General features: G+C 40.2%; 1 protein-coding gene across 4 annotated transcripts in view; it reads right to left on the reverse strand.

The window, feature by feature from the left end:
- Positions 1–18,966, reverse strand: part of LOC126190640 (focadhesin) — a 262,444-nt gene that overhangs the window by 142,650 nt on the left and 100,828 nt on the right. For all 4 annotated transcript variants that reach the window (XM_049931059.1, XM_049931061.1, XM_049931060.1 and 1 more), the window contains exons 9-11: positions 16,092–16,309; positions 7,752–7,955; positions 5,570–5,710 (exon numbers count right to left, since the gene is read on the reverse strand). In XM_049931059.1, the coding sequence (XP_049787016.1) occupies positions 5,570–5,710; positions 7,752–7,955; positions 16,092–16,309 (563 nt within the window). The remainder of the gene's footprint in view (positions 1–5,569; positions 5,711–7,751; positions 7,956–16,091; positions 16,310–18,966) is intronic.

Below are 18,966 nucleotides of genomic sequence, written 5' to 3' on the forward strand. Positions count from 1 at the left end.
TGAAGAAGAAAAATTTGTTAACACTGAGTCAGCAAGTCTTTTTTGAAAGTATTTGTATGGAATGCAGCCATGTATGGATGTGAAACATGGACGATAAATAGTTTAGACAAGAAGAAAATAGAAGCACTCGAAATGTGGTGCTACAGAAGAACGATGAAGATTAGATGGGTAGACAATGCAACTAATGAGGTGGTACTGAATAGAATTGAGGAGAAGAGGAATTTGTGGCACAACTTGACTAGAAGAAGGGACTGGTTGGTAGGACATGTTCTGAGGCATCAATGGATCACCAATTTAATATTTGAGGGCAGTGTGGAGCATAAAAATTGTAGAGGGAGACCAAGAGATGAAACACTAAGCAGATTCACAAGGATGTAGGTTGAAATAGTTTTTCAGAGATGAAGAGGCTTGCACAGGGTAGAGTACCATGGAGAGCTGCATCAAACCAGTCTCTAAACTGAAGACCACAACAACAAATAACAACCAATATACAATGTGTGAAAGTGTGGCAACCAAATGTCACTTTTGTTGTAAGATGTATCAACCAATATTGAGAATATAAAGTATTTCATGACTTACAGTGTATCACAGTATAACAAAATAAAATAAATTAAAAAGTCATTGGATTGGTTCAGTATAAAGAGAAGTAACACGGGAAGTAACTATAAATGAGGAGAAAAAAAGCCTCAAAACAGGAAGGGTTATGAGGCCGCGTGAAGTAAGCATAACACCAAATATAAAATGTGTAAAAATCAATATCCTACTCCTAAAGGAAGAACAGTCTGTTACTCAAGATTTACAACATCAAACATTACTGGATATGAACGGTTTCCAAAACAATGTTCCCACAACCATATACATGCCTCTAATGTTGACCAAGTACATGGTAACACATCACATTCTTTGAAGAAAGATATATGGTAACCATACCAGAATTAAGACGGGAACAGGTATGCATTATTGTCTGACGCGTATCAAGTATACAGATGAGCTAATACAGACTACTTATTCAGAATAAAATATGTGTCAACACTTGTAAAATGGAGGGAAGGGCAATAAACACACAATACTTACAGTACATCCAATAATGTTTGATGTAGTGAATGTTGAGAACAAACTGTTCTTCCTTTAGGAGTGGAGTGTGATATTGAGTTTTACACATTTTATATTTTGGTGTTATGCTTATGTCATGCGGACACATAACCCTTACTGTTTTGAGGCTTATCTTCTCTTCATTTGTAGTTATTTCCCACATTATTTCTCTTTATATTGAACCAGTCCAATGGCTATTTAATTTACAGGGTGATTCAAAAAGAATACCACAACTTTAAAAATGTGTATTTAATGAAAGAAACATAATATAACCTTCTGTTATACATCATTACAAAGAGTATTTAAAAAGGTTTTTTTTTCACTCAAAAACAAGTTCAGAGATGTTCAATATGGCCCCCTCCAGACACTCGAGCAATATCAACCCCATACTCCAACTCGTTTCACACTCTCTGTAGCATATCAGGCTTAACAGTTTGGATAGCTGCTGTTATTTCTCGTTTCAAATCATCAATGGTGGCTGGGAGAGGTGGCCGAAACACCATATCCTTAACATACCCCCATAAGAAAAAATTGCAGGGGGTAAGATCAGGGCTTCTTGGAGGCCACTGATGAAGTGCTCTGTCACGGGCTGCCTGATGGCCGATCCATCGCCTCGGGTAGTTGACGTTCAGGTAGTTACAGACAGATTGTGGAATTTGCAGCTCTCTGCTAGCTCTGCGAGTCGATTTTCCTGGGCTGCGAACAAATGCTTGCTGGATGCGTGCTACATTTTCATCACTCGTTCTCGGCCGTCCAGAACTTATCCCTTTGCACAAACACCCATTCTCTGTGAACTGTTTATATCAACGTTTAATACACCACCTATCAGGAGGTTTAACACCATACTTCGTTCGAAATGCACGCTGAACAACTGTCGTCGATTCACTTCTGCCGTACTCAATAACACAAAAAGCTTTCTGTTGAGCGGTCGCCATCTTAGCATCAACTGACGCTGACGCCTAGTCAACAGCGCCTCAAGCGAACAAATGTACAACTAAATGAAACTTTATAGCTCCCTTAATTCGCCGACAGATAGTGCTTAGCTCTGCCTTTTGTCGTTGCAGAGTTTTAAATTCCTAAAATTGTGGTATTCTTTTTGAATCACCCTGTATTTTATATAGTGACACTATCACACACTGTAAGTCAAGAAATACTTCATGTTCTCAACACTGGTTAACACATCTTATAATGCAGGTGACATTTGGTTGCCACCATTTCACACGGTGCATATTTGGTTGTCACTTACAAAAAAATTCAGGCACTTACGACTTACACTATCAGGCAGTCGTTATATCTGACACACCAGCAGTTGATGGAGTATTCTGTTTCTACTATTTCTGGAATTTTGAACATACCTCATGTATATTTATGTTAATATATTGTTTAAAATAATGTCATTTGCCCAGTGATATCCCATGTAATGTATCTAATATTTTACGTGCATTTGTATGCCCTTGATGTAGTCTTTGGTCGCTGACTGTTTTTATACGTGATATCAACTAAGCCTGGAACACCAAGAATATTTGTAACGTGCCTATCATATGTACTATCGAGAGCTTTAAAGTCTTTGGATGTATACGAATCTGTGAGAACAAATTACCAGCTGCTGTCAGTTACCATGTGCTTGTAAGAAATGAGTGCAGAAATGTTTTGTCTTAATGTGAGGTGTGTAAAGTGTTATTTATATACGGCGATGTATACAGACAATGTAGTGCTTTTCCACATTGGTTTTACAGGTGCTGACAATGACAAATAATCGAAATTAGCCAACTGTGTGATTAAATAAAAACCACATTACAGCCTACTACAGACCCTTTTGACGTTTATTAAACATCTGGAAGCTGTGGATAGTGAAATTTCTTGAATCTTGAGTGATACACCCATTAAATAAAAAACTTTTCAAGAAATCTTGCAGCAGGATCGACGCCCAGATGAAAATAGCATCTTATTTGTTAGTTTTTAAATCCAACTTCTTGACAACAGATTCATATTTCTTGCCCTTGTTGCCACATGAAAAGATATGTGACAATGAAAACATAGTAGATTCTTGATGCAAAACATAGCATTTTCTTGTAACAAAATTCTTCTTCATTCTTTTTGTCTTGTATTTTTATTCTCAACTCAGACTTCTTGCATTCCAGACTTGTAAGATACTAAAGGGTTGCCGCATGAAAGGGTTCTGGGTGGAAAAATCAAAAAAATTATACTTAATTCAGTTCTGCTCTTGAAGTATTACTTATTCTTTCACATTTGCAAACATGTTCCACTGGATTATATCTCCATTTACAATTATTGTATGAACATTTGCAAGCATATTTTTAGTGTGGAATACGACTGACATACACTTAAAGCTTCTCATTTGATTTTTGCATTTTGATATACATTCTTCCTCAGCAGTTCCCATTGTTGTCTACTCCAAAAGCTCCCTCCAGCAGTCAGAACCTCTGTGATATACTTGTTGTGATGTAAAGCCATCTGCTGATGAACTCAATCACCACACACTGCCCAAGAAGTACCTCAAACAAATACCAATAAAACAGGAGCCGTAGGGTGTATAATAATTATGTGTTATTTATGGTTTTGTATAATAATTACATGTTATTTATGGTTGATCAAAGCATAAAAATAAGTAAAGACTTATTGTAAGTTAAGTGAAAATTTTAGAGACTTTGACATGTTAAGCCACAATATTCGGAATTGGTAGCAGTTGAACAAGGAAAGCCGGCACGTGCGACAACATTGGTCACATATCTGCCCAACGTGAGAAGGCTGATGATCGGCGGAGTTTGCGCAGCAGCAGACAGCACTTTGACAGATGAACAACCCATCAGACAGGCAATGCTTCCAAGGAGAAGAATGACCAGTACAGTTCGCACATCAGGAACTGTCAGCATACTGAAATCATGAGTGTTTTGCATCTGGTAATGCGGAGGAGGAGAAAAGGGCACTGCCCAACCATAGAGGTAAAACAATGGAAAGCTGGCACATATGCCGACATTGGTCACATTTTTGCCCAACGTGAGAAGCATAGATCAACAACAGAAGAGTCAGTCACTGCCCTAGAAACTTCGCGACATTGGCAAAAACACCAAATAAATATCTCCGTCAAACAGGCATGAGGAAGATCTCTGAGGGGAGAAAGGAGACGCAAAGAAACGTCATCTGGTTGAATGGACTGATGGTTAGTCAGTGGATGTCATACTTTTCTACAGTGACTTAGCCATTATGCTGCTCGACAGAAGAAGATGTTGATACCGTGCCAATAGGGCAACGCAGAAGATGCCATCCCAGATGTTACCAGAAAGAAGTTTATGTGGTACTTACCCAGGTGGCTGGTGAGGATGAAGGGACTGCGGCCTCACCAAATGAGTCACCTGTAAACATTGAGGTTGAGGAACTCCACCAGTAGATGCCGAACCTGAGGGTCGCTGATTCGATTGCAGGACTGAGCACTCTGTGCCATGCCGTAGCCGCTTTTTAGTAATGCGACAAGAGAATTCACACAGAGAAGGCCATACCACTGTTCCACTGAGTTATGAGCACTATACTGAATGGAAGAATACGCCACTGGCGCACTGCTGCAACATGAGCCGTCATCGTATCAGTGGTCACTGGAATCTGCACACTATGAATCTGTTGCTCTGCAGCCACGAGGAATTGATTACTCTGTTTAAAGGTTCTTATGTCTCAATAAATGAATGTTAGTGGAACCACCAATTTTTCTTTCACACCTCACCCACTGAGCCAAATAAAGAACCCATTCCACCACCCAAAATGTGCCACTTTCCCACCTGCCATCCATAACAAAACAATGACCTTTGCTCTCTTCTGTCATGATGTTCAATATCTAGTGTCACTAAACCCCAACCTGCTACAAAACACATATTTATAATAATTTATAATATCATATGTAAAGATGCAGATCTGGTTTCATTTGAAATGTTCCCTTTCACACAACATAAATAAAAAACATGATTATTCATTTATATGCGATGGAAAATCTAACTCTACAGGAAAAAATCCAAGACTTAAATACGCAAAAAATCTGTATCCTCACACTTCACTGAATGGGATGCATAGGGACATGTTTACAAATCAAAAATAATAATGATACATACTTATTTTTATTCCAAATTAACTGACATATTAACAATGAATGGGCAGTACACTAATAAGAGCTTGTGCTGGACCATATAGTGAAAATGGTGCAGATCCTGGGCAATCTCACTGAAAAAAACATGAAGACATGTAGAAATGTCTTGAACTGAGGAAGGAATTCAGATTTATGGGGATCACAGGTGACCATTATTAACTGAAAATACTTAGTAAGTACATAAATAGTTCCTTAATAATGTGAACAGTCTCTCTCTCTCTTTTGGTCAGGCTCTGTACTGCCCATAGAGGCAATAATTAAGTCATCTTAAAATTTATCAGATTTAATCATAATGAATCAAAAATTAAATACAAATTAACTCACTCAAATGCAGATTTGATGACATCAATGTTTTCGTTTGTTGAAATGTATGACCAAAGTTTGGCTACAACTTCCTTTACAAGATTCTCATAAGCTGTTCCTGATGATCTCAGAGTTGGTACCAAGGAAAACAGCTTACAGAGACTGAAACAAATGCAATTGTTTATTATTAAAGCAACTATCTCAGTTAACAGGAAGACTGAATACTACTCAGATACCCAGACAGGAGCAGCTTACCTTGTACCTAGTCAGTAACAGATGATATACTTTATATTTAAAAAAAAGTAAACTGCTTCTGCTGGGCATGCATAATCTCTCTCTCTCTCTCTCTCTCTCTCTCTCTCTCTCTCTCTCACACACACACACACACACACACACACACACACACACACAGTCACACAGTACAGTACAATGCATCTAGACTATAGTGAACCTTAAACAGGTGATGAAAGGGAAAAGTGGGAGGAAGAGGTACCAGGACACCCAGAATTTCATATATGGGATGGCAACTTATGTTAGTTTTGCAGCAAACAAAAACTAGTTTTGAGATTCCATGAGAAATGGTTACCAGAGTGATACATTTGTTGTATATGGTGGGGCAGGATGTGAGTCCAGTTTGCAAAGATACAATTTTGTAGGTGGGGCTGTGGAAGAGAATACCCACAATTTGCGTTCTGTAACACATTTCTGTAGGTGAGACTGTGGAGGGGAATACACACAATTTGCATTCTGTAGAACAAATAAACATCATTCATCTCCAAAAAGTTGGGGACATGACCCTCCACATAGTGGTTGCTGTATTGGAGGGAAGGATGAGTACCTGACTTTCAAGCTGTATTCTTCCTTTCCTGCTATAACATTTCTGATCACACTTTTCCTATCTCATTTCCCTTTGGAGTACCATTTTATCTGTCCCTCCACCCAACTTCACCTTTTTTTTTTTTTAATTTATTTACTGACGCAGAGGTTTTGGCACCCGTATTTATCTTCGTGCCTACAAAGCATGCCTGTGTAGCGCTACATATATTCGACGGCAGAAGTTAGTTGTGCCGGCACCTACCAACATTTTTCAGAACTTCCACTTGCTTTGCACTCGATTCTAAGCCGCAGGCGGTTTTTTGGATTACAAAAACAGGAAAAAAAGTGCGGCTTAGATTCGAGTAAATACGGTATATCCAACAAGTAGAAATAGTTCTCTTTGCTGTTGTTGCAAATATTATAATCACGCCTAACTTCAGCACTTGAATAAGTAAATAAAATTTGCTTGACAAATAATAACTTGTTCTCTGCAAATGGACTGTCACTGAAACCGAATAAAACAAAATACATGCAGCTCTGTATTGAACAAGGTCTGACCACATCATTAGAAATAATGTATGAAGGCAAGTCAAAAATGAAACAGAGTATTCTAAATTCTTAACTGTATATAATGATAACACACTGAATTGGAAGTCACATGCCCCAGATGTTAAACGTCTAAGCTTTGTTATTTTTGCATTACAGATGATATCAGATTTTTAACAAAGAAATGTCAAAAAATTAATTGACTTTTCTGTTTTAATTGAATAATATCTTATGGTGTCATGTTCTGGGGTAACTCATAATTGAGGAAAAAGTGTTGGTTGCACAGAAGTGGGTAATAAGTATGAGTGGTGTCCACTCTAGAATCTTTTGCAGATAGCACTTCAAACAGTTTGGCATCCTGCAACAGCTTCACAATATATTTACACCCCTGTGAAGTATGTTGTCTACAACAAATCTATAAGGAGAAATTGTTACATTAGCCATTGCTCATCCTCTTTAAGATAATTATGTAAATGGTCTGCATTTTGCCATATTTATCTGACTGGTATGTGGAAGACTCAGGTTCAGTACATTAATTCCCCAAAGCATTTGTAGGGTGGAAAAACATAATCAAAACCACAAGACACCTTTCAGTTCACTGGCAGGTATGGCCTTTTGATATGCATGGGGAGGAGGGAGACAGCATCAGAACAATGGTGACCAACCTCTACAAATACAGAGTATGGAAAAGAAGAGGATGAAAAATAGATCAAGGAGGAGCAGAATATGTTGACCACTGGAGTTATGAAGGAACTGTGTTTTGTTTTGGTAATGGCTGTGATATTTTATAATTCAATGGAATAAGTGAAACAATTTAAAAATTTGTCACAAATTTGTTAACCTTCTGATGACAGCAGGCCTTTTATCTCGACTTAGCCTTGGTGCTAGACTTTTCCACGTTGTCGTGATGTCCACAATATCAGCTGAACACAAGGCAGCAATGGCTTCAATGGCTATGGATGATGGAAGACTACCTTGAACACCACTACACTTGTTCAAAATGTCTGAGAGTAGAGAAACAAGTTCTTCTCCATGTTGAGCAGGCCTGAAATAATGACTTGACATTAAAACATTTCTTTAATACACATTAATTTCAAATAAATTAGTGTTCAATATGGAATGTCAATACAGTTTATTTACATCTTTATTACAGAAGCAACAAACTACCACGTAATTTTCACGTTAGTTATAATAGCACAATGTTATGCAATTGTTAATTTCTCTTAGGCTATTAGTGCAAGAGGCATTCAATAGTTAATGAGACAAATGGCTGTGGAAATGAAAATCAATAACAAACAAACACGTGACACAATGGTGCGCAAAACTTGAGGAAGAAAAACTTTTGCACAATATGTCACTGCCAAGTAACATAGCTACATGGAACTTGGACAATACACAAAAAGAACTACAACAGCCTAATACAGAAGGTAACTGACAGAAATACACAATGAGATGAACAGAAATGTTATTTTTATTCAAATCCAATAACTACATTGAAGTCACCTTGATTTATGTTGTTCTCTTGCACATTACAAAAGGCAAGACCTGGTTCTTAAAAGGGTGTCTGATCACCTCAAATGGCAGTGCATGCTCTGCAACATGCTCCTATGCTGGCCACAATGTTGGTAGGGAGTTCTTGTGGGAGAGCATGTCATACCTCCACCAGTGCAGTTTACAACAGCTGGGTGGTCTTCAGTGCACTTAGTCAAGCTGCAATACATCTTTACACTACATCAGACATGAGTTCAATGGGAACTAAGTCAGGAGAACAGGCAGGTCCACCTGTTCACCAAATATCCCTCTTCTGCAAGAGCTCCCTCACCTGTGCTGTTCTAGGCAGTCACCCATTGTCATTTGGCCCGAGTTCGATTCCTGGCTAGGTCGGAGATTTTCTCCGCTCAGGGACTGGGCGTTGTTTTGTCTTTATCATCATCATATCATCCCCATCAATGGGCAAGTCACTGAAGTGGTGTCAACTAAAATAACTTGTGCCAGACAACTGGTCTACCCGATAGGAGGCCCTAGCCACACTACATTTCATTTCATCCATAAAAATTATGTCAGAGCTGAACGCACCCCTGAAAAGATGCACATGGGGAGTACAGTGTCACAATAATGTTGGCTAATGAGTGTGCCAGTTCAACAATTTAGAGGGCAGTATGCCTGTGCAAAATTACATCACCCTACACCGTAACACTTGGACCATGAAAACGATCATATTAATAATGTTCCTGGGTGCATTACATGTTACCACCTCTCATCGTTTAAGGTATGTCCAGAATCACTACTCAGACTGTATCTCTCATTTGAGAAGAGCATGTGACCTCACTCTTTGTTGGTTCAGTCCGCACGCTCTTGACATCATCGCAGCCAGCAATGTGCAGGTGTCAACAGACCATGACATGTTGGTCATCAGGCAAAGAGACCAACACGAAGTAGTCGCCACGACAACATGAAGCATGAGATTGTGTGCCTTACAGTCCTGTTAAATGTAGCTGCAATAGCACCCACTGTTTAACATGGATCCCTTCTTATTTGTTGCTTAATGCAGGGTTCATCAGCTGCTGTAGCTGATCATGGTCAACCTTCTCCCCTGCCCTGGGCAGCAGTTCAGAATGTTCTCCATGCAGGTGACATACAAAACTCCTGTACTACATTCACCACACTGGATGTTTCTTCCAGTGTCCTGGTGATTCTTCACCATGTGAAGTCACTGAAATGTTGCCTTCAGCACATGCTGTAATGAAGAGCACCATCACAGTGCACTGTAAATACTCACTGAATGACACAGTCTTTTCCTGTTTCTTCAACTGCCTCATGCAGTGAGGCCAGTCCCGACTGACACTATAGTTGTACTGACTTCACATCATGTAATGTCCAGCTATCTGTGCACGACTGGGAGACATCTGACAACATGCTTATGAACTTTCATTCATTTCCCATGGGTTGTTAATATGTTATGTAACTTTATCTATCTCATCCTTAAGTTTTGTACAGAAGTGTATTTTTTAATCTAGTCTCCACAAACATTTAGACATTTATCCCATTGCAATGTGAGTTTTATAATTTTAGCAACTCATGTGTGGTTTGCACGATTGCTTTGTTATATTTGAACTTAAAGCTGCAATTCTTTGAGCCTAGTGAACAAATAAATGCTAAATGATATGAAGTCAGGACTGTAAAGTGTATGTGGCATCACTCCCCAAATACATTTTTGATGATCTGTCACATTTTTTTTATACTGTGGGAGGAGGTGCTATTGTAGAGCAGAATTACACTTTCTGAGAGAGCATCCTGTTTTATTCTTCTTACAAATTTCATTTCATACTGAAGCATGCTAGATTATAAGGGTACTGTTTTGTTTGCAGTTTCCACTGTAACATTGCTATACACTCAGTTGGGGTTCTAGTAAAAATAACCACTTGCATATTTAGTACCAGAGTACTCACTGTTCACAGTATATTGTCCTGAACAGTCCTAAAAACTGGTAACATAACTCTATTGGCAGATAGCTGATATACATATTCTTTTCTTAATGGAAGAATGTGAATGTTTCTTATTCAAGCGTGTGTGTGATGGTACATAGTGGTGAATTCACATTTCACTGGAGATTACAGCACGGCAGCCACCTTGAACACATTTTACAATAAATAATTTTGCTACGAATGGTTCAATACACAATTGCAGTACTACCATTACTCATATTGGCAGTTGTTATAATTTGGAGTAAAGTAGACCACTCAATGAAAACCAGAAGCACTGAGTCGTCAACAGGCACACACAAAAAAAAAGAAAGAAAACTTACTGGCATGCATGCATGCATGCACTTACACACACACACACACACACACACACACACACACACACACACACACTTCTAACACTACATGACATTAGCTGGACGAAGAATGGTAGTGCTGCATTTTAGCAAGTGGACTAGCCTGGGCTGGGAGTTGTGTCAGTTAGGGAGAGGGAGAGGGAGAGGGAGAGGGAGAGGGAGAGGGAGAGGGAGAGGGAGAGGGAGAGGGAGAGGGAGAGGGAGAGGGAGAGGGAGAGGGAGAGGGAGAGGGAGAGGGAGAGGGAGAGGGAGAGGGAGAGGGAGAGGGAGAGGGAGAGGGAGAGGGAGAGGGAGAGGGAGAGGGGAGGCAGGTAGAGAGGTTGGGGGTGGAAGGCCAGTAGCTCGACGGGAGGGAGCCGGTTTGCTGCCTTGGAATGCGGGAGGGAAGGGTGGCAAGTGCATGGGCTAGGCACGTGATGTGCAGTTGTCACAATTGGTGGTAAGCAGTGCACACTCAAGGTGATGTTAGGGATGTGACTAGGATGGGGTGACAGAACGAAGGAGGAGGAACTGTTGGGTGGAGGGTGTGGGGACAGCGGGCTATCAGAGATTGAGGCCAGGATGATTGCAGGAGCTAAGTATGTGTTGCAAGGACAACTCCTATCCTGACCTAATCATCCTTCCTGCAGAAAAAGGCTCCACCACTGTCGTAATGAGTCATACTGACTACCTGGCATAAGGCCTCTGTCTACAAGCTCTACCATAGTGATTGCATCCCAGAAGCCCAACACAACTTTCATTCCCTACCAAAATCCATAGGCCCTTCTCAGAACCTCTTCAATGAGTCCATCTCCCTCTTCACCACAACACCACCCCACACACCCAACTTCTATATGCTTCCCAAAACCCATAAATCCTACAATCCTGAATGCCTCACTGTAGCTGACTATTCAGCTCCCACTGAAAGAATTTCCACCCATGTTGACCAACACCTCCAAGCTATTGCCCAAAACCTGGCCTCTCACATCAAAGATACTAACCACTTTCTTCATTAACTTTTCCCTTTGCCTCCTGGATCCATACCATTCACCACTGATGCCACCTCCCTATACACCAACAACCCTCTTGCCCCTGGCCTTATTGCTATCTAACATTAGCTCTCCTAACATCCTTCAGAATCTAAACCCACAACCTCATTCCTTATACACATAACCAACTATATCCCGATACATAACTTCTTTTGAAAGGAAGAACACAAACAAATCCACAGCACGCCAGGAGCACCCACATGGTATTCTCTTATGCCAACCTCTTTATGTGCCATCTAAAGGGAACTTCCCCATCCTCCCAAAATTCCCAATATTTTCTCTGGTTAAGGTTCATTGACAATATCTTCATGATTTGGACTCACAGCCAAGTCACCCTACCCTCATTCCTTCACAAACTCAACCCATACAATTTACCACCCACGTATGATGTATCCTGCAGTGACTAGAACTCCCTTGCCCAGTGTGCTGAAGGTGTCGCAAAGGCCTTCACAGACAGGCTCTACCCTCCAAAACCTAGTCCGCAAACAGATTTCCTGTTCCATATCCTCACTCTCCCCCAATTCTCCTAACACCCTCAAGAAACAGCTATGTAGGAACACTCCCTTCATCACCCAATATTATCCTGTACTGGAACAGCTGAACCATATCCTTCATCAGGGTTTTGATTATCTCTCATCATACCCTGAAATGAGGGACACTCTACTAAAGATTCTTTCCAATCCCCTGAAGCATTGTTCTGTCACCCACACAATATACACAACACACTAGTCACCCCTATCCCACTACCAGCCTTTTGCCACAGGAAAAAAACCAAGGTGCAAGATTTGCCCAATCCACCCCACCCAACACTGGCTACCTGAGTCTTGCCACAGGCTTATCCTGCCCCATCAGAGGGCCAGTCATCTGTGAAAGCAGTCATGTCATATACCAACTCTGCTGCAAACACTGCACAGCTTTTTCTGTCAATATGACTACCAACCATCTGTTCACCAGGATCAACGGCCACCACCAAACTGCTGCAAACAACAATGTTGACCACCCAGTGCACACCATGCAGCTGAGCATACTGTTCTCAATTTCAACGGCTTCCTCACAACCCAGGCCATATGGATGCTCCTCTCCACGACCAGTTTCTCTGACCTATGCAGAAGGGAGTTACCCTTGCAACACATCCTTTGTACCTGTAATTGTCCTTGGCTCAATCTCCAGTAACCCACTGTCCCCCACACCCTCTACTCAATAGTTTCCTCTTCCTCTGTCCTGTCACCCCTAGCAACTCACATCCCGACATCATGTTCAGTGTGCACTGTGCTCCACTGTCTCTGGCAACCGTGCATCACATGATCAGCCTGTGCACTTGTCACCTCCTCCTCCTTTCATTCCTAGCTGGCAAACCAGCTTCCTTCCTTTGAACCACTAGCTTCCAACCTGATCCCTCTATCTGCTTCCCACCTCTCCCTCCCTCTAATCACCCCACCTGACAAAACCCCCACTAAAATCTAGCCATTCTGCCAAAATGCAGTACTAGCATCATTGTAGGGGCACAGGTGCATGTGCAAGTTATCTTTCTCTTTTGTGTGTGCCTTTCGATGACTCAGTGCTTCTGCATTCTGCTGAGTGGTCTTCTTTAGAACTTTCCAACACAACTGTTTTAATTTTTATATATTAACTTTTTAAGTATTAAAAATACTAACCACCAAGGAGTCATGCTGCAGTTTTATTGCATTTTGTTAGCTCAAACATTATAGAAATAACTTATCAGACATTTATCACAACTGGGTACAACAGAGTTAACCGTTTTATTGATGAAATCTTTACATCTTTAAGGTAATCACACAGCAATGAGCCCAGGTCTTAATTTGGGTGCATGTAGAGGGCAAAATATTGTGTAATGCCTTGGAACTGCAATGAGCTTTAAGGAAATCAACACATTTTGATGATGTGATAATGATAAGTGCTGCATTTTGAGTGACAAGACATTGTTGTTATCAATCTCTAACAAGTAACGAAATACTGAACCATGTGCCTAATCTAGTTGTATGAACACACTACAACATTCCCTCCATAATCTTTTGATATGCATCAGACTTTAATTTGGTAATCCCTAATAATAACTGAATCTAGTAATACATGCCTTTACTTACCTAAAGTGACCAGCTACAATTTTTTAATCCAAAGGGGAAGTCAAGTTTACAAGCCCTGTCAACTGGGAGACATCCAAGGAGTTGTTCAGTTGCCTAATTGGAAAGGTTTTCCTCCCTTTGGAAGACTGACACCATTCCTTCACAAAGAGTGAGTGGTAATGTGCCTTAAACATACGAGTATGTCCAGTGTGATAACTGTGATGAGCGAATGCAGAGTTCTGGTGTCATATACCCATTGCTGATAATGATATGGGAGGGAGGGCAGGGGGAGAGGGGGGGGAGAGAGGGAGAGAGAGAGAGAGAGAGAGAGAGAGAGAGAGAGAGAGAGAGAGAGAGAGAGAGAGAGAGAGAGAGAGAGTGCTGGGACAGAGCCAGTTCCTCTCAAACACGCCACGGACGCCACCAAGACCAATGTCCCTTCTGATAAATGGATAACCATTAAAAGTATCACATGCACTCACTCCATGAAATACAGTAGAGAGGTTTCAAATTTAATGCAGAGCACTGGCGCAATGTCTGAGGATCAAGACTGTAACCCATCACCTCTCCTCCCTAATTGTGTGCTGCTGGGTATTCATCTGATTTGTTGTTTCCATTTTATGTACTGTACAATATTTCGTTGACCAAAGCAGTAGTCTTCTTCTGGTGCTGCGAGTTGTGCTGTATTGTGTACTTGCTTGCTGGACTCCAGCCAGACTGTGAACTAGTGTTGGTCTTGCACTGCTATTTATAGCTGAAATTGAGTCCCGATGGACACTATACCCTTGATGCCCACATTTGAATTCTGTGAAATGCACATTCTCTCAGCATTTCTCAGGTCTGGTGGGTGTGGTGGCTTGCGAGATCTTAATAAATTGAATACCTGACCACAAGTTTGTTTGAAGTGAAACTTCTGTCCCTGTTTATTAGGTTTTCTGACTCACTTATTTCAATTGACTCCCTAATTATGCCGTTCGAGATGTTTGGCTTCTGCATCATGATACTGGTCTCACTGTATTTCACTTCAAGAATATATTCCAGGCAGTGCTTAACAACAGCTGATGTGCTTGATTGTTTTAGTCAAGTGTGTTGCCAATTTTGCTCACATCTCTCCTCAACTTTTTTAATAGTCTTCCACAATTAAATATGCCACAAGGAATGCAGTATACACCTACCTTTTAGAGCTCTAAATCATCTTTAACATTACAAAGAAGACTTTTTATCTTTGTTGTGGCAGTGATATACACACCATAGCAGGTTTACATAGGGGTCTAGCAAAATTCTAGATACTGGGCCAGCATAATGTACATAAGCAACTCTCGGCTTCTCTTCCTCTGATTCAGCCTCAACCTCTTCCTCAGGCTTTTTTTATTTTGACTGCAACACTTAGTCAAGTTGATGATGTAAGTACCTAGTCCTTTGGAACACAGTTTATAGGTGTTGTAATTCTTCAGAGGGGTTCTCCTTGATTGAACTACACATGCACGAACTCTCCCTACCACATACTCTTTGCTTCCATAGCCCCCCCCCCACCCCCCCTGTTCCTTTCCTCACCCACCTCTTGTCCCATTTCCTACTTCTACTACAGCCTTGCACACATCTGCTATCACACCAGCATGCCTGCATGGTCCTTTCTCCTCACCATTTCTCTACTCTCCCTTTTTCTCCATAAACACAGCCTCCCAATGTTGCACCTTACAGCCCACCAACCTGTTCCCTCCAAGTTCCTACCTACTCCCACAAGCAGCACTACAGTATCTTCCCCCTGGCCTACCCTAATCTCTTCTACACCCCCACTACTCACGCCAGACCAGATCATTACTCATGTCACTCGGTCATCAGCACTTGGAGATGACAGTGGTCAGTCTACCTTTAAATGTAATGTAACAACAAAAACAATTTTTGACAAAATAATTTAAAATTTTCCTGCTCATCCTGCCTTGACTGGCAGGGGAGGCTTTCCTGAAATCTACCCCTTCTCCTAGACCTCTGTAGTTCTTTTCCTTCACCTCTCTTCCTTCCCCTTCAAACTTCCTGCCTGAAGGAGGAGCCACTGGCCCCGAAAGCTTGCCTAATAATAACCTTCTTTTATGTGTGTGTTCTGCAGCCACTTGGTGATTAGAAATTTTAAATGTAATGTTAATATAGCGTCACTCATCATCTTCTTTATATGGTGGGTAGCAGTCTATCCCATTTAGATGAATAAATTGAATTTATTATGGTCACTATACCTCGTTTCACAGATCTGTTTCATTGCCAGTGCCTTTGCAACATTTAATTCCCAGTATTCTTCACCATCTTTTATTGGTTCTTGAAGCAATTTCTGAAGATATGGGTAGCACCGGCATTCTATTTTCCACAGTCTTGTGTACAAATCTACAATCAGACTCTTCAGAGGCTGCTTGTTTTTCAATGTTTCAAGTGTGTGTACAATCAATGGTATGTTTTCCTGCAAAGGTAACACATATAGTTACAAACTCTAAACTTTTAACCTTCATTGCGAAAAGTAACACTTGTAAGTAATCTTATTAAGTAAGATTTTAAGATATAGTATGTGGTCTGCTTTCACTAGATCAAAACCTGGAAAATCATGTAGCCTATTAATCTTCACATATTTACAACTGCTGCAGGTGCAAGTGGGATTAATTTCACTTGGGAAGTCCAGTAATCAAAACAGAACCTGGAAGCAACCAAATTCACATCTTACCACACAATCAACAGAGAGAAGAACCAGTTGTGAATGTATCATATTGCTGAGTGGCTGTAGTTAAGTTTTTTGTCATCTGTCTATGAACTAGAGTGAGACAGACTGTTAGACTGTATTTTCTGGACTCAAACAAGAAAAGAAGGATGTTGATGATCATCTGACATAACATCTGCAAAATATGACTACGGCAATCACCAAATAGTGACTGAAAAAATGAATCGATAACCTTGCTGGACATTCAGATGTTCACCATATAAAATCATAGTAACAAAGACTGCTAAAGTAGGCAACATCACAGATTACTTATACCAACAACAAAAAAAAAACTCCCATAGCTGTATTTACATTCCTAAAAGTAATCACTGAAAAAGAATATTGATGAATCTTCTTAGATACTGTTCACATGTTGTACCAATAAAACCATGTAGCATAACATCTGGCCAATAAGAGATAAAATCTTCTGACTCTTGTGAGGCACAAACTGATTACTGAATCTTCCTTGCATATTAAAGCTATGTGTAGGAGCAGGAGTCAAACCTGGATATTTCGCCTATTGGCAGCCAGCACTCTACCAGCTGAGTTATCCAAGCACAGCTCATGGCCCAGCCTCACAGTTTTACTTCCACCAGTACAGAAGTTATACCAAATTCCAGTATGCAAACTAAAAGTATTAAGCAAACTTAAGTGTTATGGCACTAATGACATCTCTCAGACATGGCTGGAACACTACTTCATTCAAAGATTGTGCCACAAGCTGGAGCACAACATGAGGGGTACCACCAGAATCAGTACAAATCCCACTCTTGTTCTTAACCTACATAATGATTTTCCTATTATTTTATAGTGTGGTTGAAAAGCTGTTATGTTTGCATATGACAAAGCACAGTAATCATGGGTAATCTTATTCAATATAGCTCAGGTGATAGTTGAACAGAGCTACAAATGGTTCGTAGATAACACAAAGATTCATATTTTGCAATTTCAAAACAAGAAAATATAAGTGTAATAAATATCAAAAAATCTGTCAGCTGTAAGTTCATCTCCAATTTATTTTATAGGAAACCTGTTTTGGCAATATAATATGTCATCGCCAAGCCCTTAAGAATATATTTGCAGCAGTATTAACAACAAGAATAGCACAGAATATGGATACTATCTGTAGATATGTGAAAATATATTTGTCACTGATCAATAATACATGAGTGGATTTGCAATGTGAAGCCACCACATACAGAGGTTCCACAAGCTATTTTTACTATGTAGATAAAAAAATGAGAAGCCTCCAAAAGTTTTTAAACTGTTGATAAAGTGTATAATTACGCCACCAAAAGGTAAAAATGACAATAAAATGTGTAAACTAAAAGATGGAATACTAGGCTTATTACTAGCACATCCTAAACATAGGTAGGTATAATTTCAAACAGGAAACACATCATATGACTACAAGTATGCAATTGAAGCTGCTTATTCATTATATATAAACCAGAGTAGAAACAGTTTTGGACATTGTTTTTATTATGTTTTTGATAACAAATAAGTAGCTTAAATTGCATGTTGTTGTCATCTGATGTTTCCAGACAGAAACTATTCCTACCTATGTTTAGGGTTTACTAGTAGTGAGCATTGTGTTCCATCTTTTAGTTTAGACATTTACTCCTTTCGGTGGCATAATTAAGTATACACTTTATTAATGGTTTAGCCACTTTAAGAGACTTTTCATTTTTTATATCTACACAGTAAACACAGCTTGTGGAACCTATGTACATGGTGGCTTCATGTTGCTAACCTACTCAGATATTATTGATTAGTGACAAATATGATTTCACGTATCTAAAGATAGTATCCTTATTCTATGTGATTCTTGTTGTTAATACTGTTGCAAATTTGTTGTTCAGGGCCTGATGATGGCATGTTATGCCGTCGAAACCAATAGCTTAGAAAATAAATTGGAGATGATCATACAGTTGATAAAAACAAAGATGATGTGACTTACCAAATGAAAGCGCTGGCGCGTCGATAGACACACAAACAAACACAAACACACACACAAAATTCTAGCTTTCGCAACCAACGGTTGCCTCATCAGGAAAGACGGAAGGAGAAGGAAAGACGAAAGGATTTGGGTTTTAAGGGAGAGGGTAAGGAGTCATTCCAATCCTGGGAGCGGAAAGACCTACCTTAGGGGGAAAAAAGGACGGGTATACACTCGCACACACACACACACATATCCATCCACACATATACAGACACAAGCAGACATATACAGAGGCAAAGAGTTTGGGCAGAGATGTCAGTCAAGCGGAAGTGCAGAGGCAAAGATGTTGTTGAATGACAGGTGAGGTATGAGTGGCAGCAACTTGAAATTAGCGGAGATTGAGGCCTGGAGGATAATGGGAAGA

The sequence above is a fragment of the Schistocerca cancellata genome, chromosome 6 (assembly GCF_023864275.1).
Source record: "Schistocerca cancellata isolate TAMUIC-IGC-003103 chromosome 6, iqSchCanc2.1, whole genome shotgun sequence".
NCBI classification, from domain to species: Eukaryota; Metazoa; Arthropoda; class Insecta; order Orthoptera; family Acrididae; genus Schistocerca; species Schistocerca cancellata.